Raw genomic sequence first — 21,317 nt, forward strand, 5'->3', positions numbered from 1 at the left:
TCTATTGTTATATGAATATTTATAATTGGACAGGTCTCTATCTTGGATAAAAAGATAGTGTGTGTATGGTCGAAAGTTTGCAGCCCTAACATCTAGTCTATGTACGTAGCGAGCATCGGTGTAGTTTTGTATACAATTGACAGATTTCCCCCAAAGCAAAAACAGAACCGTCCGTTTTATTCAAAAGATTACCATTAAGGAAAAAGTTATTGTTCTGACTATGTTAAAAGTGACCATATCAATGAAGCGCCTCTGTTGCGTCCGGAAAGGGGCAACGGAGGAATAAAGAAGTATATTGAATGGTCAATATTGCATGATCATCAATTCCATCCTGCAATGATTACTTTCATAACACTTTCTATCATCGTTAGTGGTTAGGTCAGCCATGTTTCTGCGCTGACCTCATCAGCGTACTGGGCCACTGCATCACATGATAGCCATGACGACGACCGCAAAACGGAACAAAACGATGCAATTATTGGATATCGGGAGTTTTCGCTACAGGACGAGCTCAATCACGAATTTCTAGCGACATCATGTCCCGCCAATTCCGTTTCTTCAACCTCGCCGCTCGCCAAACCATCTCCCGTCGTGGAGTCTCCACACCAAGTGTGGACCCCGCGGCCGTCCGAAAGAATGTTGAGGGAGTTGCTGGCAAGCTTACAGGTGGGTATTTGCAGTATGCAGTCTGGCTTTGACATCGCGAGGTGCCAGCAAGATTAGCAACTCGTACGCTTCGTGCACCTCAATGACTCTACCTGTGAGCAGGCTTTGCGGAACCCATCATCTACTACTCTCGCGTCGGTCTCGAATTCTTGCGCTCGGTCGCCGTCCACCAAAAGCTTGCTATCCCAAACGTTGAGAATGGAATGAGCGGTCTTACTAACTTTTACAGCGCCTTCAAGAATGGCGCCTGGAAGAAGGTCACGCTCCGTCAAACGGGTCAGCTCGCCGCTGAGGGTATCAAGATCTCTGGGTTCTTCCTTGTTGGTGAGATGATTGGAAAGGGAAGCGTTATTGGATACCAAATCGAAGGGTCAGTTCATTTTCCTTTTTGTCGAATCGATGAGCGGGAGTATTTAATGCTTCTTCCCTCCTTTGATAGTACGGAGCATCACGCCGAGGGACACTAAACGCAGCCGCGGTAGATCGGCAAATAATCTTAGATGTAGTCTTGCGGGACACCCAAACCCTTAAGAATAAAAAATAAGCCCTCTTTGTTCCGTTCCTCCTAATCATAATCTTGTACCTCATCGATCAATCTGACGAGTGCTTTCGAGAGGTCTTGGTCCTAATGTATGTCGTGTGGGAAACAAATGGGAAATGCCATGAATAAGAATGGCCGTCCGTCTCAATGTCTGTCATGTGAGGAAAGAAATGGGGAATGCCATGAATGAAAGTTACCGTCGATCCCAGGCTCTGCGGGCTGCATTCTCATGACGCACCCGAATTCCTCGACAAATGGTAGTGCGCAAGAGGTTTAGGGAAGTCCCTGAGTAATTCAAAAAAAAGCAAAGATTAGAGAGGAGGAGGACACAGTCGCTTGCAGTCCGGATGAAGACAGTTTGCCGATGTCATGTTGAGCCAAGGGCTCGACCATTAGATTGACCGCTCCAGTAACCATCTAGTGAACATCTTGGTCGTATCCCCACATACAACCAACTTAGGCATCATATCGCATCTAACGGGGCTTTTGCATTCCCCACTTGTCCTTATTGGCAACCATTAGATACGAAATACCGTGCAAAATGTTCATCAGGCATCATGAAAAGCCCGGCGCAAAGAATGAAGAGCTGAACGGAAACCAAGCTTTGATACTTCAGGAATATAATTAACAAAAAAATAAAAGAAAAAAAAAATATCATACAAAAATAAAACGCCCATCTATCCCATCTATATTTTTTTTTCTTTTTGATTTTTTGATTTTTTTTGGTTTTTTATTTTTTTTAGAGATCATAAAGATCTTGTTGGAGGGGGCGGGTGACGGAGAAGGAGGGACCGGCCCCGAGTCCCTCTAGAAGCAAGGGACTTCTAGAGAAGCCCTTGTGATGAGCTCCTCCACCAGGAGGACTCGGGACTCGGGACCAGTCCGCTCCTTCTCCGCCAGTTGCTGCCACCATCCCCCCGGCAGCTCCGCCCTCGCCCCCTCCAACAAGATCTTTATGATCTCGTATGCTTCACCTCGGCGAACCGAGGTGGGCGCATAGATCAGGATCTGTAGAAAAAGAGATGAGCAAGATGAGCAAGATGATCGATGATGTGAACAGTTCACAACATAGATACTTACGCGCCCCAGGTGCTCCAGCATCCTGTGTTTTTCCTCCTCATCGACCGGCTTGGCCCCGAGGTCGATGGCATCCCGGAGGACCTCGAGGCCAAGCCGGTCGTAGTACCCCACCTCGAACATCTCCAGCACCTTCGTGAGCAAGGTGCTGGGCGCTATGTGTTCGAGGAGCACCTCGGCCGCCTTATCCCTCGCCCAGTGGATGGCCGTTCGCAAATTGTCGTAGCGGCAGTACTGTAACGCAGTGAAGAAGAAGAGTTAGGGCCATCAATCAAGGCGAAAAGACTGATCAATGGCAAAGACTCACGTCGTGGAAAACGAACTTGTCGACAAGGAATCCTTCGGGAGGCACATCTGATTCCTGCCCAACAGCTTGTATTGCTTCGGGAAATGACCGTCTCATCGCTGCATCAATCACTTGAATCGATCGGAGAACTTGAGATCCAGGAGACTAGAGATGAAAAGAGAGCAAGTCAGCTTCCGCATACAGGTGAGAACATTCACTCGCATACATACTTCAAGATCATTGAGGACGCGCGTCGCAGTCCCTACGCCATGGTTAAACCACTCCTTGTTTTCTGTCTGGCCTATCTTTTTCAGAACTGAAGCGAGGCGTTGGCCGGTGTAAATAGCGGTTGTCGCTTCACGGATGCTGTAGATCTCTCCTGTCTCATTCCATCGAGGTTTTGTAGAGGTACTTGGCGACACAGATGGCGACGATGCTTTTGACGAGGCCGGTGCCGTTGACTTCTGCGGGGTGGCGGGACCTTTAGCGGTTGGAGATTTCTGGGTGGGACTTTGCTGCGTCTTCGGCGGCTCGGATGGCGAGATTGGCTTGAGCGATGCCGGTGCTCTTGCCTTCTCCGTTGTGGCGAGACCTTTGGCGGCTGGGGATTTCTTGGTGGGACTCTGCTGCGTGTTTGGCAGTTTGGATGGCGAGGATGTCTTGAGCGACGCCGGTGTTGTTGACTTCTGCGGCGTGGCGGGATCTTTAGGTGTTGGAGATTGCTTGGTGGGACTTTGATGCGTCTTTGGCGGCATTGCTGGCGAGGATGCCTTGGACGACGCAGGTACCACTGATTTTGGTGGCGTGATAGGTTCTTTAACGGCTGGAGATATCTTGATGGGACTTGACTGCTGTACTGTCCTTGTCGCGATCCGTGTCTTTGGGATGGCAGATGATTTCGCGTCAGACTTGCTGGGCGAAGGTGCTACTTTTGTCTTTTCTGGCGTTGGCGTGAGCTTTGGAATCGCGGATTTCTTAACTAATGCTGACCGTTGTGCAGGTTTCGGCTGAGAATGCTGCGTGGATGTCACGGGTATTGTTTTTTGAATGGCTGGTCGACCTAGATCGTTCGGCTTGCGCGCCGCAAGCACCGTCTTTGGAACTCGCTGGGCACCTCCACCTGCTTCTTTCAAGCTTCGGGAAGGCTTTCCAAGCCGCGCTTGGTCGGGCACTAGCACCCTGGCTGCTTTATCGAGCACGCGTTGAGCGCCACCAGAGGACGCATTGCTAACGACATCGTGTTCCGCCGCTCGGGCAACGTTGGGTACTAGCTCGGGCTTCATACGCTCCCTCAGGGTCGCTATGGAGTGTCGCGGGGGTCGGGAACGCGGTTTTGGTGTGCTTATCTTGAGGTACTTCTTTGCCGTCTCTGGTAATGCATCAACAAATCTGGTAGTCAAAGGGTTAGTACAGGTTCATGTGTGCGCTCAGTGAATCCGATGACCAAACTCACAATTCCACTCTGGAGGGATATACCCGCTTGTAGGCTTCGAATGCTTGTCTCGCCCAGTCTCTGACCGTTGGGACAGGGTCCAGGATTCCTGCGCCGATAGCGGTCTCGATGGCGTCAACTTGGGTTTGTAACCTTATTGCTGGGTTATGATTCAGTGAAACAACGATGCACTGCATTGCCGTTTCTCGCAAAGTCTTGCTGGGTGATCCTTGTGCTTCGGAGAGCGTCGGAATGAAGTTGGTCAACCCCGCGGCTTTGATGCTGGTAATCACCGTGTCACGAGCGGTTTGGACGACTACCCGGTTGGCCCTGCTAGCCAACTTCAGAACTGGCTTGAGAGTAAGATCGGTCAGTCCTTCGAATCTTTCGTGGAGCGTCTCTGCGAGGTCGCCAACTACACGCATCGCCGTTCGAATTAATTTTGTCCTTTCGGTTGCAAGCTGAGAAAACAAAGAAAGATCAGCTGCTAGACCTTGATCATATTGAAGCAAATAAGGAGATGCTTACCGCAGACTCAAATGGTCCTTTGAGGTACTGCTTGGCGATAGTCAAAAAGCTGGGGAGAGCTCCAGATCCTTTAGCAATCGCGCTGATCTTCATCAGGGCAGTTTCACGGGCGGTCCAGTTGTCTTCCGTCTCTTTGCCTTGAAAGGTGTCGTGGATAACGCGGAGCTCATGGTCAAGGGCGGCATCGCTGGGGAGCTAGAAAGATGCCAGTAAATTAGAACCTTATCACACCGCGACAACAGCTGGACAACGTACCGCAATGGGTTCGACGTTCAAGGTAGAGGAAGAGGCAGTAGTACTAGTAGTCGTAGTAGAAGTAGTGGTAGTAGTAATTGATGTAAGCATCTTGGGTATACAGGCGAAATAGATGCCGGGGGGGAACGGGGGAGGGCCCGACTTTTAAGCACAAAAGCCAGGACGGGGGGAATGAGCCAGCGGGTGCGCGTCCGATGTGCTGTACAGTACAGTTGTATAACCATATAACCATCATTGGAACCAGATTAGGTGATCATTAACTCCGACCCCCAAATCGCCCCTAATACATCTCCCGATATACTGCTCTGGGAAAGATGCCGTTTTTTGCAAATTATAGCGGAGCTTCCGTTCCACATTTCTTTTTAATAGACCTAGCATAAAGCGCACCCTTTTACTATGGCATATCTTTGTCTTTAGGAGTGAAATGACCAAGTCCGCTTGGGACAACTTGGCCCAAAGTTTTTGTCCTAACCACACTCTCCCATTGAAAACAGTGGTTTGAATGCAGAGCTTTCGGGCCCCAGGTCGACACTCGCCGGGCCAGGAAAACCAAACAGCCACTGCTCACCAGATGCAAACCCTGAGCGTCGCCGGGCCTGAGCCAGTTGAACCATTTCATACCGACGTAAGGATCACCCCAGGGATCATACGGATCAGAAGAGGGCAGTCCGCGGTACGAAATTGGATTATAAATAGAAACAAGCGTGACGGGAATACGGATACCGTACCAGAAATCCAATGATGACCCTCATTTCAGGATCAAGGGTTGACCGTTTGTTTATACTCTGCATGATATTTCGAACTAGATTACTGCAAAACTAGCCCGAGTGGAAGGGATTGCTTTCGACACAGACAATGCTAAACTAGCCCGAATCGGCCTGAGAGAGTTTTTCTTGAGGCCCGACATGGCGATATGTAACCGGTTAACGAACCATATCCTTGAGCCCGAGCTGGAATGAGAGAATTTCTATAGTAAATGCTTGCTTAGAAATGACAACAAAGTGTGGTCATCTGGCAGGAGGACGGTAGTAGGAAATCAGCTGACGTTGAGCGCAAGCCTGGCCCGGTGCGCTCAAAGCAGCAATGAACTGGACAGACCGATTGCAAGTTGAGTCTTTGAAATAAACATGCAAAAATAATATCCAGAATATGAGTAAAAGGCTGCATTGGCCATCATGAAAAAAGCAACGTAAAGCGAAATGCGCGACGTGTTATGACAAGGACGAGATTTTCCCACGTTATGGAATTTCTTTCCCACGCACACGTCACCAGCCACACTAGCGCAGTGGCCCCCCTTGTTTTTTCCCACGCTGTCCCAACGACGACGACGACGATTTGCTGCTTTGCCAGCAGTTGTTTTCATCCTTGACTACCTTTCCATAACATGGCAGCTCCATATTCGACAGTTTGTGTTGAAGGTCCTATCTAAACAAATGGCTTTTTTTCCTTCTCGGGCCAGCACAACCATTCCAACAGCTATCCCTACGCAAAGACGTCAGTTTACCCACTCCAACCACTCGCTCATTCTCCACTGGCCCGCACAGTTCACAATATCATCGTCGTCATTCGGCCCGTGCCCAGCCTGCGTGTTCATCCACTATCCCTTGGCCCGCGCGTTCACAGTCTGCCTGTTGCTTTCGTCACTTTGGCGTCTGGGCGCGGTCTGGCTCGAGGCGCTTTCTGGCAAACTTGGACAAAAAACGCTGGAAGAACCGTATTTCGGTAGGGAAAACCAGAGCTTCCAGCTCTCAGTTTCCATTGAGAGGACGTAAAAATAAACAAGGAACTAGCATCAAAGGTGAAAACAGGCCACTGCACGGATGTTCTGAACGCACTATAACTGGAGCACACAGCGTTAAACGGCTCACAGCACTACCACACACTATTCAGAATACACATACCATATATTTATGAGAACGGTAGCAGTACAATATATGACAAGTAGAAATAGAGATAACGAGGCACTCAAGCAGGAAACACAATTATGTACGTAATTCATTCACACCCTGTTCTTCCCATTGCCTCTCTGGCCGCCTTCAAGTGCTGGAGAACCTAATACACGCCAAAATGTACGACCGTCAAAAACCACGCACGTAATAGTCCAGAAACACAACCAACCCACCTTCTCCTGCACCGAAATCTGCCCATCCAACCAATCTTTCACGTAACGCTCCCATTCAACCTTCTTCTCCTCATGCAGCCGTTCCACTTCAGCTTGTGCAACCATGCACACGGTAGTTAGCCGGCGTTTCATGCCGGTGATGCTTTCGTGGGCTGCACCGGACGTGTGTGGATGTTGGTCCAAAAGCTCTTCATACCGTGTTTCAGCAACGTCGTTGAGTTGGGAGAGTGCCTAAGAAGGGATGATGAGGATAACCTATTATTTGGAAAAAGAACCTTGACGTACTTGGTAGCTGTTGACGAGCGTTTGGTAGTCTCGAACACGTTCATTGAACATGGCCAGATCCGTCCTGGCCTGTGAACAGTCCGTTAGTTAACGGTTAGTCGGCAGACAATTATTCACACCTCAACGTACATGCAAATCATAAAGCTCCGCAATACCATGCAACTGCTTCGACACACTCAAGATGGAAGCCGAAAACTCATGGCATTCTAATGTATTCGCGCTCAGTATCAAAAGCACCCATCACTTTGCAAGCATCCGTTGTTGCAACATACCCAAGCACCCTCGTTTCCAACACCATGAAAGATTCCTTAGCAACCGGCCCTCTTCGCTCCCTCCACGGGCAAGAACCTCCAAAGAATTTGCAATGGTTTCGTAATGTTTGGGTATATCTATGAGCCAAAACGTATTCATAATAGTCAACATCCCAGGTTCTGCTCCCGCTAGGGTGATGATACTCACCTCCAACCAAGCATTGATGCTTCTGCGATGAATCGATTAGGGGCTCTAGGTGTGTGTCGACAAGTTCCAAGTGAGCTGAAAAGCGGTCCATCATGTTTGGGTACCTAGTAAGCACGAGCAGTGAGTTAAATTACAAAGAATGCTTTAAAGACCAAGGCAGGGATGTCACACATACCCGCCCTCTGATGGATGCAATTGCTGAACCCTTGTAAAAAAATTGGCGGGGCCCGCATTATGCAGTTGGCTATGTTCAGCATCGTATTGCTTCATTCCATTCGTCCATTCCTGCATAGAGGCAAGAGAAGGAGTCAGAAAATCGGTCAATCACCTCCTAAAAACCACGATGCATGCCGCAAGACACACCTCATCTTCAACCACAACTGCTGGCTCAGCTCCGTCGCCATACCTTTCCCCACCCTCAATAGCTCTCGCCATATCCTCTCGATCAAGACCACTCGCAAACTCTCCGCCACAGCTCAAAAATAACATGACAACCTCCTCTGACCTTAGAACAGGATGTCGGGCAAGATGATTCAAATACATTTCCAAACCCCTTCGTCGGCGCTCCACGTGATCAACGTCAAAACGTTTTGTTAGGTGGAGTTGTTTCCTCGGCAGTTGCGGCAGAACAACCACGGGTGGAGGGAAGCGGAAGAGGAGACGCTCGTGAAGCCATTCAAAATCGGTAAATCGGCGGTCGACCGTGACAATGGAATATGTGCTTGAGGGGATGGGATAGACACTGGAGGTGTTCATTACATCGTCAGGAAACTACAGGACGATGTCAAAAAGGGTCAGTCAATCAAGACTAGATCCCAATGTAAACCACTTGCATACCCATGTAACAATTCGGTAGGAGACAAATTCATCCACGATCGTGTTAGTGCCACTGTACGAATGATCAATAGACACCTTTCTCCGTCGTTGAGGTGCTTGCATTGTGACGGTGAAAGCCGGATTGTTGCCAGCCCAACATGGACCTGGCTAGTATGTGACAATACCATAACAATCTTCAGTATGCAGCTAACCTTCCTCAGGACACCATAAACTCACCTTGATATAATGCTTGTCATGCATTCGAAAACCATGAGTCGCGCTAGCAGTCGAAATCCTCCTTCCCGACTCATCATCCGACTCTGTAAACGAGAGATTTCTCTCATCCTCAACCCTCCCATCAGGCGAGCCACTTCCTCCTTTCACAATGAAATCTTGGACGCTATTACCAGAGAACCATGAGGTCAAGAGCCGCTTCAAAGATTTTCGCACTTTTGACGTGATGAAGGCTGTGGTTGACGTAATGGTTGACATTGCGGACGGATAGGACAGGTTATCGGTTCCGATGCTGGCGATACTAGGTTCACGGAGGCCGTTGAGAAATTGTTCGACTATCCGATGGGATGGACGAACGCCTTTAGTTTCATCGAAACTTGGTTGGTGACGGAGGACTGGTATATAGTCGCTAGGTTGAAACCCTGCTGTATCAGGTGCGGCATCTGCTACTGCCAATTCCACTTCTTGCTGAGTCTCCAAGGGGGTTGTGTCTGACGAGAACTGTATGCAAAACTTTTGGTAAACTAGTATGCACAATATAACAGGCAATGGACGTACCATCAAGTACGAGACGGGCGCAAACCCTGTAGCGGCATTCTCCAATTCGACTTGACACCATCCATCTGCGACCTCAACCTCCTTTGCACAATCCCAATCTTCCATGAAATCAGGACTAGACAGAACAGTATTCCGCACATTTCTTTTGCCGTACACAACCACTCGTTCACCAGCCTTGAGAGGAACCATATCCGTATATCCTTCGTCTGGCTCAAAATCGTATAACGCGATAGCGCTATAGACAGGTACAACTTCCATCTCATCATCTTCAAGCAAGGTTTCGGCAATTTCTGGACTTAGACTGCCTCCAAAGACATTACTCAAAATAGCCTCTTCGCCCGTCATCTTTGGGCTGCCATTAGGAGAGACTCCGGAGCGACGAAACAGAGACGATCTCCAGGATGTTGGATGCGATGATAAACGTCTAAGAAGATGGACAGGGCGCGAAGGCGATGTTCTTGGCGTGGAAGCTTCGGATCGCGGGGGTGGCGAAAGAGGTTTTGAAGTAAAGTAGTCTGATCGAAGGAGTGTATCGGGGGTTGGTTTGGGTGTGGGCGTTTGTGAAGGTGAATCTGCTGGTAAATCTATCAGTTTTCCATCTTGTTCGTCCGGGTTCTTGGTCTCATACACACCGGGAGTGAGCACCGTTACAAGACCACCAACTGGTGTACCATTCCCATTCTGCTTTCCAGCAATCTCGGCTTCTGCCCTGTCCACCTCACTACGGGGTGACATTGGTGGTGGTAGCACTACATCCTCAGGTTGCGATTTCCAGTCAATCCCCGATAGGATCGAACGCGTACGCGAGGTGCTCGATGCGACTGAAAGACGAGCACGTTGACGTATATTGCGCTTAGCAAGACTAGGCGGCCTGGGGGGTACGGGTGGAGGGGGCCGCTTGGTTGACGTCGGAGGGGAGGATGGCATGTTCGTAGGCGGAAATGCAGGCGAGGTCGGAGGAGAAGTCGTTATAGATGTTGTCGAAGGCATCTCGGCGTCGCTCATGTGTGAGAAAATAGCACTAGCCCGCGAAACCTGTTCACCTTAGTCACAGTACAGCAAGTTTCTTTGCCCAGACTCTGCCACGTACATGAAATGAGGTTCTGGGATACACGGTCTCACGCGATGATTATATGCAGATCCGCATCCAAAACACCCGTTCTTGTTCGGCCGCTGCAATAGGCAGCCGCTTCTCCTCCAACACTCACCCGCAAGTTAAAAAAACGAAAAGGTTAGAAAACCGTCCGAGCCTGAGTACCTGTCGAATTAAAGCTTGCAGGGGTGGGAAAGGACACCAAAGTGATCGCATTGTGCAAATGACGTGGTTTTCATGATTCCATACATGGTTAAATTGCCATGGGGCGCATGTGGCGAATTCGATCACCCTAACATGGGTCCTTGTTCACTCTCCTCCAAGTTGAGGCGAACTCAATCAGGGTCTGCAGACAAGAATCGCAGTATTTTAACATAATTATTGTGAATAACTGATTTCCTAAATACGCTGCCGGTAGTCCTGACTACTTATTGTATTAGGTATTGAGATTATGGAACGTGGTCTTTTGGACAGTCCACATCGACTCTCACTCCAACATAACTGGGAAACCTTGGGACGCCGTCTGGCGTCAACTCTTGGAACCGATAAGTAACAATTGCACCGACAGGAGGTGGATTGCGTCGTTCCTGATCGGACAAACCTGTGCCGATCTTGAAGAGCTTGCCTGATTCCATGATGCACTGGATCATAAAATAGATTGTACGTGAGTACCTGGAAAAGGGGCTGACAAAACCACTTCCCTCTACCTTCAAAGCCCCGGTACTCCCTTTGTGTTTTCCTTTCCCAGGTTCATAACCGAGGACTTTAGCCTCGGCATCAAAAAACGTCTTTACCTTCAACAATGTAGCCGACCGTTTTCCTTCATAGAGACTGCCTGCTTTCCTCATCATCAGTCCTTCTCCACCTTGTGCTTCCACCTTTTTGAGCATGTCCATCAAATGTGCTCGATTATCGCATTTCACTTGTTCTACAATGCGCACAATCTTCTCTAGGGCGTTATGTTTTGAATTAACGTACGTTTTGATGGCGTCTATTCGTTCTTCAAACGGCTTTTGATGGAGGCTGGGAGTATCAAAGACGTGAAAGAGAACACGCGACCATTGTTTCGAATTTATAGTTTTCACTACTGAAATGGTTTGGGTAAACTGACCGCGACCGCAAAAGAGCTCGCCGTCCAAAGACATATCGTTTGGCAGGTCTTTAGGCAAATGTCATTGAACATATCGGCATACGCCAAGGCTATATCAATTACACACCTTTTGTGAACCAATCCGGCGCTGTAAACGGATTGCCTAATCGGGAGACAAACGTCTTCTGCTGAGGATCCCAGAGAGCTCGAACGCCATCCAGTTTTTCCGACAACCACCATCCAGTTGGATCAGGCCCTGAATTAGAGATATTAGAGTGCTGAAGACAATAGATGCTTCCACAATTGTTGTATACCGGTAGCAATATTCCAAGGATTAGCGAGCAGTAATTTAGGCGGAACCGCCTTGGTCTTTTTTCCGGGTGGTCCCACTCCACCGTCACCAGCACGTTTACGCTTTCCGGCTGAGGTACCAGTACTTGGACCTCCATTTGCACTATATCTTGCCAATTCGTACTCCTCGCCCAAGAGTTCTTTCAAGTGTTTACATGTCCTGGCTGGAGTAGTTTTAGCTTACGATATCCCGATAAGTGCTGGTTTGATGGAGACATGTACCACCATACCGTTAAGAGGCACGGCCCCCTGATTTCTCCAAGCCGGACAAGTGCCTAGCATAGCAAGTCCAGTTACGTGAGAACCGCGGTCAGGGTGAAACTACAACTCTGAGACTTACAGTAATAATGGTCCGCAGTCCGTTTTATGGTATAAGTTGCCGAGCTCGTTTTGCTTGACACCTCCGTGGTTTCACCATCTTGAAGGATTTTCAATGGGCGAATGCCATCTATGCACGCCAGCCCGTCCTCTGCAGGCAATTCCTCGATAAGATCCTCAGGGGCAGTATCGCCATCAAGAACGACCAGAGGCGCGTCGTCTTTGGCAATAGAAAGCTCATCTTGGTCGCTTTCCTCTTCTGTTTCTGATTCGACCAAGAAGTTCGGGGTTTTGGTGCGTTCGGGAGAAATGGCTGTCGTGGTTGAGAGTACCGTTTGACCTACGGAGGGATCAGCGTTGGAGTGGCCGTGTGGGTCGTGATTTTGGGGGTGCCGAAATTTGGCCAAGTGCTGGGGATTCTTCTGGTAGCAATTGTCCCAGTACTTGCATTTTGGTGTGATGTCCATCTAAAGTTGGCGAGTGGAGATGGTTGAGGAAAGGGCGTTGTGGCCGCGAAAGTCGTCTGCTTAGCTGCCCGTCCTCACGGATCACGTGCGTCCTCCTGACACCAGCCCTTGGTCCTGTTCATCAGAAAGCGAAGAATACTTTCTTACCATGTGGACACATGTGAGGAGATACTTGATTGCAAGACGATCTTACGCCACCTGTCTACGAGGTTTGAAAGAACCCAATTACTTGAAATGCAGGAATAATCAATCATCAAAAGGTTTGATTCTTATGCAACATTTTGCACACTGATCGTATTATAGATGGGTGAACTCCCGCGAATGCAACCTTTTCGTAGGATGCACATAGAGATAATAAGTGAGGCAGCAAAGGGGAATGAAATCCTTCCGGCTAAGATTTGAACGCCCACGGAGGAAGAAAACGCTGAATATCCGCTGATCACTTCCTTCGAGCCGCAGAAAGTGTCACATCATGGTGACATGCGGCAGTTAACCAAGCGCAATGCCAATGGAGCGTTCTCCCCTCATAGGAAGCTGGAAGGTCTAGCAGAGTTGCATCAGCGTGTCTCAGCTGATACATGGTCCACTTGTACTCTGCACGCCATGAATAACTATCTGCTACCAAGGCCCAGGTTTCCAAGCATCCGTTTTCCACCTGTCAATTCACAACCATTCGGGGACCCAATTCAGCACCATGAATGCCATTAACCTTTTGAGCGGATATCCATTTGTTGCAGATCTCGAAATTTCTGTATTCGAAAATGGGATGGATCCCAAGGGTAAACCCGCGAACGCGGGTCTGATTTCAATTTAAGGTTAACCTTTGATGATGTTTTTTAAAGCTCCGAATCCCCGAATCCCTAGTTCTCTTCGAACCGTCCAGTGTGGATAAAATGGGTAATTTCTGAACTGATGAAATAAACTCGTCCTTCAAAAGAGATCTAGAGACCCTTGAACATTTTCCTGATCGAATATTATTACACTGGCAGCCCAACCAAAATGACACCGCATACCCGTGCATTGGGTGATAATCAAAAGTCTATCGAGTGACACGAGGCATCAATTGGCCGGCTGTGCCTGGGCTCGCTGCATCATTTTGAGAGTGCTTATTATCCAATGTCCTCCAACAAAACACCACGCAAAGAACACTTGATTGCCCTGTACTTGTTAAAAACATCGATAACAAGAGCACAGCAACGTAAGCCTTTGCTAATATCTGCATAGCCACGCGTCATATTCCCTAATAAAGCAAAAATGACGAAGAAAGGCAATAGAAGGCAAAAGAACAAATTGGAACTTCTCCATCCATCTCGCACATTCCCCACCCATCGTTTTCCTATAGTAGTGGTAGTGGCACAGTCATACAAGCACCTATTTCACACGGTTTTTTCTTTTTCACACGCGTTGGGCATATAAAGAGGGCGAGGGTTCGCTTTTCCCCCCTCCTTCCCCCCCGTCTGTCTTGGCCTTACTTGTTCCCCCCCATTTTTTATTATTGAAACAAGACAAGCATCATGACTTCCAAGGCTGTTGGTATCGATTTGGGTACCACCTACTCGTAAGTAGTACTTGTTGTAGCGTGGGAGAGCGATGCGAGAGAGCTTGATTGCGCGGAAGGGAATTGCAGGGATTGTGTCTTGTGAACTTGTTTACTGATGTTCTTTTTTCATTCTAGTTGTGTCGGTGTATGGCAAAACGACCGTGTCGAAATCATTGCCAACGACCAGGGTAACCGTACCACTCCCTCTTACGTTGGTTTCACCGACAGCGAGCGTTTGATCGGTGATGCCGCCAAGAACCAAGTCGCCATGAACCCCATCAACACCGTCTTCGACGCCAAGCGTTTGATTGGGCGACGATTTGCGGACGCCGAGGTGCAATCTGACATGAAGCACTGGCCCTTCAAGGTTGTCGACAAGGGTGGAAAGCCCTTCATCCAGGTCGAGTTCAAGGGTGAGACCAAGACCTTCACCCCCGAAGAGATTTCTTCCATGGTCCTCCTTAAGATGAAGGAGACCGCCGAGGCCTACCTCGGTGCTACCGTCAAGGATGCCGTCGTCACCGTCCCCGCCTACTTCAACGACTCACAACGTCAGGCCACCAAGGACGCTGGTACCATTTCTGGTTTGAACGTCCTCCGAATCATCAACGAACCTACTGCTGCCGCCATTGCCTACGGTTTGGACAAGAAGACTTCGGGCGAGAAGAACGTCCTCATCTTTGATTTGGGTGGTGGTACATTCGATGTCTCTCTCCTTACCATTGAGGATGGTATCTTTGAGGTTAAGGCTACCGCTGGTGACACACACTTGGGTGGTGAGGATTTCGACAACCGTCTCGTGTCCCACTTCAGCGAGGAGTTCAAGCGCAAGTTCAAGAAGGATCTGACATCCAACCCCCGTGCCCTTCGTCGTCTCAGGACCGCTTGTGAGCGTGCCAAGCGTACCCTCTCCTCTGCCGCCCAGACCTCCATCGAAATCGACTCTCTCTTCGAGGGTATCGACTTCTACACCTCCATCACCCGTGCCCGTTTCGAGGAGCTCTGCCAAGACCTCTTCCGTTCCACCATCGAGCCTGTCGAGAAGGTCCTCCGTGACTCCAAGATTGACAAATCTTCAGTCGATGAGGTCGTCCTTGTCGGAGGTTCTACTCGTATTCCCAAGGTGCAGAAGCTCATTACAGACTTCTTCAACGGCAAGGAGCCCAACAAGTCTATCAACCCCGATGAGGCCGTTGCGTACGGTGCCGCTGTCCAAGCCGCCATTCTCACTGGTGACACGTCCGAGAAGACCCAAGACCTTCTCTTGCTCGATGTTGCTCCCCTCTCCCTCGGTATCGAGACCGCTGGTGGTGTCATGACTGCTCTCATCAAGCGTAACACCACTGTTCCCACCAAAAAGTCCGAGACCTTCTCCACCTACGCGGACAACCAGCCCGGTGTGTTGATTCAGGTGTACGAGGGTGAACGTGCTCGCACCAAGGACAACAACTTGCTCGGCAAGTTCGAGCTTACCGGTATTCCCCCCGCTCCCCGTGGTGTCCCTCAAATTGAGGTCACCTTTGACGTTGACGCCAACGGTATCTTGAACGTCACCGCTGTCGACAAGACCACTGGTCGTTCCAACAAGATCACCATTACCAACGACAAGGGTCGTCTTTCCAAGGAGGAGATTGAGCGCATGGTTTCCGAGGCTGAGAAGTACAAGGCTGAGGATGAGGCTGCCGCTGAGCGTATCCAAGCAAAGAACGGACTCGAGTCATACGCCTACAACCTCCGCAACACTCTTCAGGATGAGAAGATTGCCGGCAAGCTCGAGGCTGCTGACAAGACCAAGCTCGAGGCTGCCATCGATGAGGCCATCAAGTGGTTGGACAGCAACCTTGAGGCTTCCAAGGAGGAGTACGAGCACAAGCAAAAAGACCTTGAGGGAGTTGCTAACCCCATCATGATGAAGATGTACGGTGCTGCGGGTGCACCAGGTGGTGCTGGTGGCTTCCCTGGCGGTGCTGCTCCAGGTGGATTCCCAGGTGCCGGTGGTGATGCTGGCCCCACAGTCGAGGAGGTCGACTAAACACATATATGCCAACATAGTCTATAAGGGGTTGGGTTACGGTGTTATTTGTGCGAAGAGCTAATTTAGACGTTGTATGGGCGAGAACGCATTTGTTAATGCTGGTGCTTTTATGGCCCAGACTCGTCCAAACTGCGGGCTTTGATGATGCCCTTCGGATAGTTTGCTTTATTCATTTTGCTTTTAGATGGGGTGTTTGTGAAGGGGTTGGGTGGGGATGCTTTTTGCATTGGCACTCTTCGTGTACTTTACAGTTGGACAAACAGAAAGGAATATGTATATATAACCCTCAACGAATTGGATTTGGTTTAAGGCACTTTTTATTTACATTGGAAATGGGATGTGGCATTTGATGACTGCTCTCCCCATACATACCATCAAGATATTTTATGTGCAAGAAAGAGAAACACTGGTCACTACTTATTGTCCTCCTTCACTGCCAACCTAACTATACAGTTCTTTGAACAACGAGATGACAACTTTTTTACAACACCCTACACGACTGCACACACATTCGCTTCAAATTGGCAGACCGGTCCTTGTAAATGTTGGGGGGACGTTCCTCGTCTGGGTAAATCTTTTCTACATATGACGACGGGATGAGCGGATCATGCAGTAGCATCGACTGTGAGCACTTGACAAGACTATATAGTATCCAAGCAAAACAAAAAATGAGAGTTTATACTTTTGACATGTGTGTGTTCTGGTTACATTTACAAAAGGTGCGTCCGTTGTGCGTACCTTGAACTTGCTTCCGACACAGGGACACTCTCCAAAGCAAGTTGCTCTTGCAATTTCTCCAAATACTTTTCCAACCGCACCAGACGTGATTCCTGTTCTACTGGTGTAGGAGTCTTTGGGGGTGGAGTTTTGGGCGGTGGTAGCATATGTGGAAGGGTAAACATTCTCCCTAAAATGTGTTTCTTGATGGGGGTAATTAATGGGGATGGGGGGGAAGATGAGAGTTTTGCAGGTTGGAGAAGGGCGGGACGTAAACAAAATTGGATGCCGAGTCGCTTCTGCAAGCCCCGTTCAGACCAGAGGACGTAATGCTGTTATGTAGAGTTTTGTCACAGTCTGTAAAAACCTTCCGATTCCCAAGACTGGCTATGGCACAGAAAAACATACAATAAAGAAAAAACGAGAGCCATTTGTTCTACTTGAGTCCCCATGAAGTCACTTTCAAGAAGGAGGATTAGCTCACAAAAAACTGCCAACTTGCGCCATATTCCTTTTTGTTTTTCCTATCTTTTTTAGAACTGCTCCAGAACGTGAGTGGTTTTGGGATGAGCTCTTGTGCCCCTTCCACGTCACGACAGGGGATAAAGTGTGCGTAGCGCTCTTGTTGAGTTAGCGCGTGTTGAGGGCCTGCTGGGGAGGGGGTTCCGATATTTGGGATTTTCGGGTTTTCGGCTGTTGGATTTAGTTTTAGTTTATGGGGCTTTTTTTTTTTTTAAAAAATGCCCTTGAAAGTTGTCGGAAGAATGTGGTCATTCAACACGAACGGGTATGCTGCAAAAGTTCTTTTAGCAAACAGGTTCAAGCCTTTGACGTTTAACGGTTATGGAACGGTGACGAACTTTTCGAATTTTTTTTTTATTATTTTAGAGAGAGGACAGGACGACCAAGGCCATAAAAAGTTGGGTTTGATTCTTGCTTCCATTTGAAGAGAGTTTCCATGGACCTGTCGCAGATAAAAAAAAACAGGCTGTTGATCTTTTGAGATAACGCAGTGGACTGTTCAGCTGTTGGTCCTATTTTCACGCTGTGCCCCATGACGTCCAGTTGACCTGGTCAGCTACGTGATGGATAGGATATGGCCTTTTTGCACAGCATATACACACACATGATACTAGTATAGATTTAGAGAGATACCCATGTAATAAGCTCTTCACAGCCCATTGAGTCTGCTTGCTATTGAGCGAGAAAAGTTGCTGGCTGAGACGCTGACAATGTGGAATTCGCACGGGATGCACGCCATCAGTAGGCAACGTACGGCGGAGAATGAGTATCAGCATCCTCTAACAAAAGGAACAAGTCAAGGTCCATCAACCACAATTGCCGGAGAAGGTACAATGCAATGAAAGGACAGCTCCAACCCGCGGTGTAGCCACCTGCTGCACATGCTTTTCGGGAGTACTGTAAAGCAGTTCATCTGATCTCTGCATTGTATATTCTTTATGCGGAAAAATAACACGACTGAACAAAATGGGAGGTGAAAGCGGCCACGGGCGGATGCCACGGCGGTCAATAAATTATAATCCACAGCTTGTACTGGACAACACCGTAGGTATAGACGAATACAAAAGAATATCACAAGACTGCATAGCTGCAGCATCATTAAGAAACCACTTTTCTAAATGTCAAATTAATTCTTTCCCCAACTTTCCGACTTGTTTTTGGAACGGCATGTTTCCAGTACTTTTGCATCATTCCTTTCATAATCACTAACGATCCATCAGCTAATACGAGTTCCAATTTGCCCGCCTCACGAGCTGGACCCCCCGGATTGGGCTTTACAACAAACTTTCTCGAAGCGCCAAACGATACACTCGCAATAGTAGGTGCCGGTCCAAGCGATTTTTCATTATCGCTATGGAACCCAATGTAATCGCTCCCATTCCGATATAGATTGCACAATACGCTGTTAAATTTCTCTCCTACTACCTCCTCTACCTTCTCTTTAATCTCTTTGAGAGCATCGGGCCAGTCCGGGAGCATCGTACCCATTTTACCACTGCCGGAATATGCGTAATAGGTATTATTGTCGGCTATGAAACAGACTTGACGTGGTTGGTCAATCTGCCGACCGAAAATAGTTATGGGTATCGTTTTCCAGGGGAGTACTGTGCGGAGAGACGTGAAAAGCGTGGGAGAGGCGGTGGGGGAAAAGAACGATGGGTAGTGAATCAGGTGGCCAGTGGCATGTGACAGAGTGTATTGCATGGAAGCGGGTGTTATAGAGGGTGGAATGGTTCGAGGCCGCTTTGTGGTCGCATTGGTGTCATTCGTCGTCGCTGACAATCGTTTCGGCATTCGTTATCAAATCTGTGATCTCGAAAGCAGGTGAAATGCAAGTCCCATTCCTTGACTGCAACACGTGCTTTGCAATCGCTTACGACATCCAGTGAGGTTATTCTCCGATCGTGACCCAAAACCTTATTTTTGGCCGATATAATTCTACGGATTCTTCGAATCACGTTAACAAGTTATAGGGATACCGCGGTTTAATAGACAATCACTGCATGGCGTACGTTTGACATCGTCGCCAACATTTTATATCATCGTTTTACGTTGTGGGCACTCCAAGAATACAATGAGCCATCATTCTCTCCTGTCCAATGCGGCCGAGGTTCCAACCACCGAAGACGTTGACACAGGCCTAACATCCTCAATTGGCCGCCGAGCCTCATCCCATCTTATCCAACGTAACAAATCCAAAACTGAGGTCGAGGTCGGTGAAGATGATTCCATTCTCAAAACGGCCCCATTGCTCCAACAGGATACGACTAGTGTGAGAGGCTACACTTTGAAAACAGTGCACCTCGGCGCTGCATTCTGCTTGTTGTTTACAGCTTTGTAGGTGTTTTTTGAAATCGATCCTGCTTGCATTCTTTGGCTAATGGCTTTTGTTTTAGTAATGTAGCTCAGGCATACATCACCCTTCTCTTCCCGTCTATTGGTACATTGGTACTCGGCGTCATCTACGGGTTCTTTGCAATAGGGTCCCTGGGGGCTCCTCGAGTAGGGGAGCTATTGGGAGCGAAATGGGCAATGTGTGCGGCGTCCTTGCTGTTTGTGGCATTCATTGGAAGTCTGAATAGTGGAATGGTATGTCTTCACCTCCGATGCTACATGATTCCTGTGATAACAATATCTGCTCGATTTCGGGTAGAGCCGACTGGTACTTTTCTGTTCTCTGCTAGTTGGGCTGGGATCCGGGGTTTTGTGGATAAACCAGGGAATATGGGTAAGTCGTTTGAGCGATCGAACGGGGGGAACGTTGGCAGGTGAGCTGTCGCTTGACTTTATCAGACACTAGATCATTACTGATGAGTCTACCCCTTTGCCACATAGGATACTTTACCGGGCTCTTTTTCACTATTTGCAATCTAAACGGCGTCTTTGGCAACCTCCTCGCTATCGCGCTACTCCAAGCCGGCCTCGGAATCAACATTATGATCTGGGGAATGTTCGTGGCAGGCGCTCTAGGATCAGTTTTGCTCATCTTTGCGGACCCCATGAAGCCGACCACCAAACCAGAACCAGTACCGATTTCAGAGCAGGTCACTGCGGTATGGAACGTGGCCAAAATGAAGAAAAGTGCGGTTCTTGTGCCGTGTATTTGGTTGCAGGGATGTAATTTGGCGTTTGTGTTTGGGAGGTTGCCAGAGTTGCTTCCTACTGGGTCGAGTGGGATTGCAGTAGCTGAGGTGTTCTTATGTTATGGCAAGTGAAAGCCCGTTATTGTTGCCTATGCATCCTTCAGGTAGTTTACATTTCTTTTTCAAATGTAGGGCTCATCCAATGCATTTTCTCATATGTGAACGGCATTATCTACGACAAGTTCGGCTATAAGCCGCTTCTCCGCTCCTTCCTAGGCACTGGTCTTAGCGCTTACCTTATCCTCCTCTCCCTTCTCCCCACTCTCGAAAACAGTCTACACCAAAAGATCACATCACTATTAGAGCCCTACCTTCTAGTCGGTGGTATGCTTGGCCACCTGGACACCACCCTAAATACAACCATCAACTTGGCACTTTCACGATCTTACAAACCAGGATCCGAAACCGCTGCCGCATTCGGATTCTACAGAGTGGGCTTTTGCGCGGCCATGAGTGCTGTTAGCCTTTGTTCGGGCGGCTTCAGCGTTGGATGGGTCATTGTGTGGAATTTGACATGGACTCTCATTGCTGGAGTCGTTTATTTTAGATTTGCGGGTGAAGTACAAGGGGGTAGTGCAACTGTTGAGCAAGTGTTACCGACGATGCAAGAACCGTTGGCATCTGAGAAGGAGACTGTATGGAACAATGAGTGATTGAGAATGTTATGGTTTAAAGGAGAAAAGTTTGGAAGTGTTTGTTATACTACTTGAATAGTAAGAGAATGGTTAGAAAGATTTCATCATGATTGACTGGGGGAACAGGATCATCGATGAGCAGTGAGC

The 21,317-nt window shown here is 48.6% G+C and overlaps 8 protein-coding genes across 8 annotated transcripts; 3 read left to right on the forward strand and 5 right to left on the reverse strand.

Annotated features, from left to right (window-relative positions):
- Positions 1-370: 370 nt before the first annotated feature.
- On the forward strand, positions 371-1,359 carry SPPG_06614 (uncharacterized protein). The gene is made up of 3 exons (XM_016754814.1): positions 371-666; positions 769-1,036; positions 1,106-1,359. Exons 1-3 carry the CDS (start codon positions 537-539, stop codon positions 1,131-1,133), a joined length of 426 nt encoding a protein of 141 aa, XP_016606254.1. The 5' UTR covers positions 371-536; the 3' UTR covers positions 1,134-1,359.
- A 449-nt stretch (positions 1,360-1,808) lies between these two features.
- SPPG_06615 (uncharacterized protein) lies at positions 1,809-4,934 on the reverse strand. The gene is made up of 7 exons (XM_016754815.1): positions 4,786-4,934; positions 4,531-4,725; positions 4,024-4,463; positions 2,801-3,959; positions 2,592-2,735; positions 2,288-2,518; positions 1,809-2,215 (listed from the first exon to the last, which is right to left on the reverse strand). The coding sequence occupies exons 1-7, from the start codon at positions 4,873-4,875 to the stop codon at positions 2,015-2,017; spliced, it is 2,460 nt and encodes an 819-aa protein (XP_016606255.1). The 5' UTR covers positions 4,876-4,934; the 3' UTR covers positions 1,809-2,014.
- Positions 4,935-6,668: 1,734 nt separating this feature from the next.
- Positions 6,669-10,518, reverse strand: SPPG_06616 (uncharacterized protein). Its single transcript, XM_016754816.1, has 13 exons — positions 10,350-10,518; positions 9,892-10,280; positions 9,260-9,834; positions 8,705-9,202; positions 8,489-8,635; positions 8,015-8,422; positions 7,827-7,936; positions 7,652-7,755; positions 7,465-7,581; positions 7,322-7,398; positions 7,193-7,261; positions 6,908-7,138; positions 6,669-6,837 (listed from the first exon to the last, which is right to left on the reverse strand). Exons 2-13 carry the CDS (start codon positions 10,262-10,264, stop codon positions 6,781-6,783), a joined length of 2,766 nt encoding a protein of 921 aa, XP_016606256.1. The 5' UTR covers positions 10,265-10,280; positions 10,350-10,518; the 3' UTR covers positions 6,669-6,780.
- A 173-nt stretch (positions 10,519-10,691) lies between these two features.
- SPPG_06617 (uncharacterized protein) lies at positions 10,692-12,589 on the reverse strand. Its single transcript, XM_016754817.1, has 6 exons — positions 12,134-12,589; positions 12,024-12,068; positions 11,757-11,957; positions 11,570-11,698; positions 11,060-11,511; positions 10,692-10,993 (listed from the first exon to the last, which is right to left on the reverse strand). The coding sequence occupies exons 1-6, from the start codon at positions 12,576-12,578 to the stop codon at positions 10,802-10,804; spliced, it is 1,464 nt and encodes a 487-aa protein (XP_016606257.1). The 5' UTR covers positions 12,579-12,589; the 3' UTR covers positions 10,692-10,801.
- A 1,403-nt stretch (positions 12,590-13,992) lies between these two features.
- SPPG_06618 (hsp71-like protein) lies at positions 13,993-16,466 on the forward strand. The gene is made up of 2 exons (XM_016754818.1): positions 13,993-14,136; positions 14,254-16,466. Exons 1-2 carry the CDS (start codon positions 14,093-14,095, stop codon positions 16,148-16,150), a joined length of 1,941 nt encoding a protein of 646 aa, XP_016606258.1. The 5' UTR covers positions 13,993-14,092; the 3' UTR covers positions 16,151-16,466.
- On the reverse strand, positions 16,453-17,841 carry SPPG_06619 (uncharacterized protein). The gene is made up of 3 exons (XM_016754819.1): positions 17,731-17,841; positions 16,892-17,662; positions 16,453-16,794 (listed from the first exon to the last, which is right to left on the reverse strand). The coding sequence occupies exons 2-3, from the start codon at positions 17,053-17,055 to the stop codon at positions 16,635-16,637; spliced, it is 324 nt and encodes a 107-aa protein (XP_016606259.1). The 5' UTR covers positions 17,056-17,662; positions 17,731-17,841; the 3' UTR covers positions 16,453-16,634.
- A 519-nt stretch (positions 17,842-18,360) lies between these two features.
- Positions 18,361-19,208, reverse strand: SPPG_06620 (uncharacterized protein). Its single transcript, XM_016754820.1, has one exon. It carries the CDS (start codon positions 19,184-19,186, stop codon positions 18,491-18,493), a length of 696 nt encoding a protein of 231 aa, XP_016606260.1. The 5' UTR covers positions 19,187-19,208; the 3' UTR covers positions 18,361-18,490.
- Positions 19,000-21,315, forward strand: SPPG_06621 (uncharacterized protein). Its single transcript, XM_016754821.1, has 5 exons — positions 19,000-19,729; positions 19,789-19,981; positions 20,046-20,160; positions 20,228-20,599; positions 20,668-21,315. Exons 1-5 carry the CDS (start codon positions 19,467-19,469, stop codon positions 21,186-21,188), a joined length of 1,464 nt encoding a protein of 487 aa, XP_016606261.1. The 5' UTR covers positions 19,000-19,466; the 3' UTR covers positions 21,189-21,315.
- Positions 21,316-21,317: the final 2 nt, after the last annotated feature.

The sequence above is a fragment of the Spizellomyces punctatus genome (assembly GCF_000182565.1).
Source record: "Spizellomyces punctatus DAOM BR117 chromosome Unknown supercont1.12, whole genome shotgun sequence".
Taxonomy (NCBI): Eukaryota; Fungi; Chytridiomycota; class Chytridiomycetes; order Spizellomycetales; family Spizellomycetaceae; genus Spizellomyces; species Spizellomyces punctatus.

Excerpts from the sequence above, each read along its gene's own strand:
- SPPG_06616 (XM_016754816.1), bottom strand. The coding sequence starts at position 10,264 with ATGAGCGACGCCGAGATGCCTTCGACAACATCTATAACGACTTCTCCT. Across the intron at positions 9,835-9,891 it reads TGTAACGGTGCTCACTCCCG|CAGATTCACCTTCACAAACG; the intron begins GTGTGTATGAGA and ends TAGATTTACCAG. Across the intron at positions 7,937-8,014 it reads CAGTTGTGGTTGAAGATGAG|GAATGGACGAATGGAATGAA; the intron begins GTGTGTCTTGCG and ends GCCTCTATGCAG.
- SPPG_06618 (XM_016754818.1), top strand. The coding sequence starts at position 14,093 with ATGACTTCCAAGGCTGTTGGTATCGATTTGGGTACCACCTACTC. Across the intron at positions 14,137-14,253 it reads GATTTGGGTACCACCTACTC|TTGTGTCGGTGTATGGCAAA; the intron begins GTAAGTAGTACT and ends TTTTCATTCTAG.
- SPPG_06617 (XM_016754817.1), bottom strand. The coding sequence starts at position 12,578 with ATGGACATCACACCAAAATGCAAGTACTGGGACAATTGCTACCAGAAG. Across the intron at positions 11,958-12,023 it reads GGGGGCCGTGCCTCTTAACG|CCAGGACATGTAAACACTTG; the intron begins GTATGGTGGTAC and ends AAACTACTCCAG. Across the intron at positions 11,512-11,569 it reads GCCGGATTGGTTCACAAAAG|ACCTGCCAAACGATATGTCT; the intron begins GTGTGTAATTGA and ends ATTTGCCTAAAG.
- SPPG_06615 (XM_016754815.1), bottom strand. The coding sequence starts at position 4,875 with ATGCTTACATCAATTACTACTACCACTACTTCTACTACGACTACTAGT. Across the intron at positions 3,960-4,023 it reads TATCCCTCCAGAGTGGAATT|ATTTGTTGATGCATTACCAG; the intron begins GTGAGTTTGGTC and ends TTTGACTACCAG. Across the intron at positions 2,216-2,287 it reads TGCTGGAGCACCTGGGGCGC|ATCCTGATCTATGCGCCCAC; the intron begins GTAAGTATCTAT and ends CTTTTTCTACAG.
- SPPG_06620 (XM_016754820.1), bottom strand. The coding sequence starts at position 19,186 with ATGCCGAAACGATTGTCAGCGACGACGAATGACACCAATGCGACCACA.
- SPPG_06614 (XM_016754814.1), top strand. The coding sequence starts at position 537 with ATGTCCCGCCAATTCCGTTTCTTCAACCTCGCCGCTCGCCAAACCATC. Across the intron at positions 667-768 it reads AGTTGCTGGCAAGCTTACAG|GCTTTGCGGAACCCATCATC; the intron begins GTGGGTATTTGC and ends ACCTGTGAGCAG. Across the intron at positions 1,037-1,105 it reads ATTGGATACCAAATCGAAGG|TACGGAGCATCACGCCGAGG; the intron begins GTCAGTTCATTT and ends CTCCTTTGATAG.
- SPPG_06619 (XM_016754819.1), bottom strand. The coding sequence starts at position 17,055 with ATGTTTACCCTTCCACATATGCTACCACCGCCCAAAACTCCACCCCCA. Across the intron at positions 16,795-16,891 it reads GTGTCGGAAGCAAGTTCAAG|TCTTGTCAAGTGCTCACAGT; the intron begins GTACGCACAACG and ends GATACTATATAG.
- SPPG_06621 (XM_016754821.1), top strand. The coding sequence starts at position 19,467 with ATGAGCCATCATTCTCTCCTGTCCAATGCGGCCGAGGTTCCAACCACC. Across the intron at positions 19,730-19,788 it reads TGCTTGTTGTTTACAGCTTT|TAATGTAGCTCAGGCATACA; the intron begins GTAGGTGTTTTT and ends CTTTTGTTTTAG. Across the intron at positions 19,982-20,045 it reads GAAGTCTGAATAGTGGAATG|AGCCGACTGGTACTTTTCTG; the intron begins GTATGTCTTCAC and ends GATTTCGGGTAG.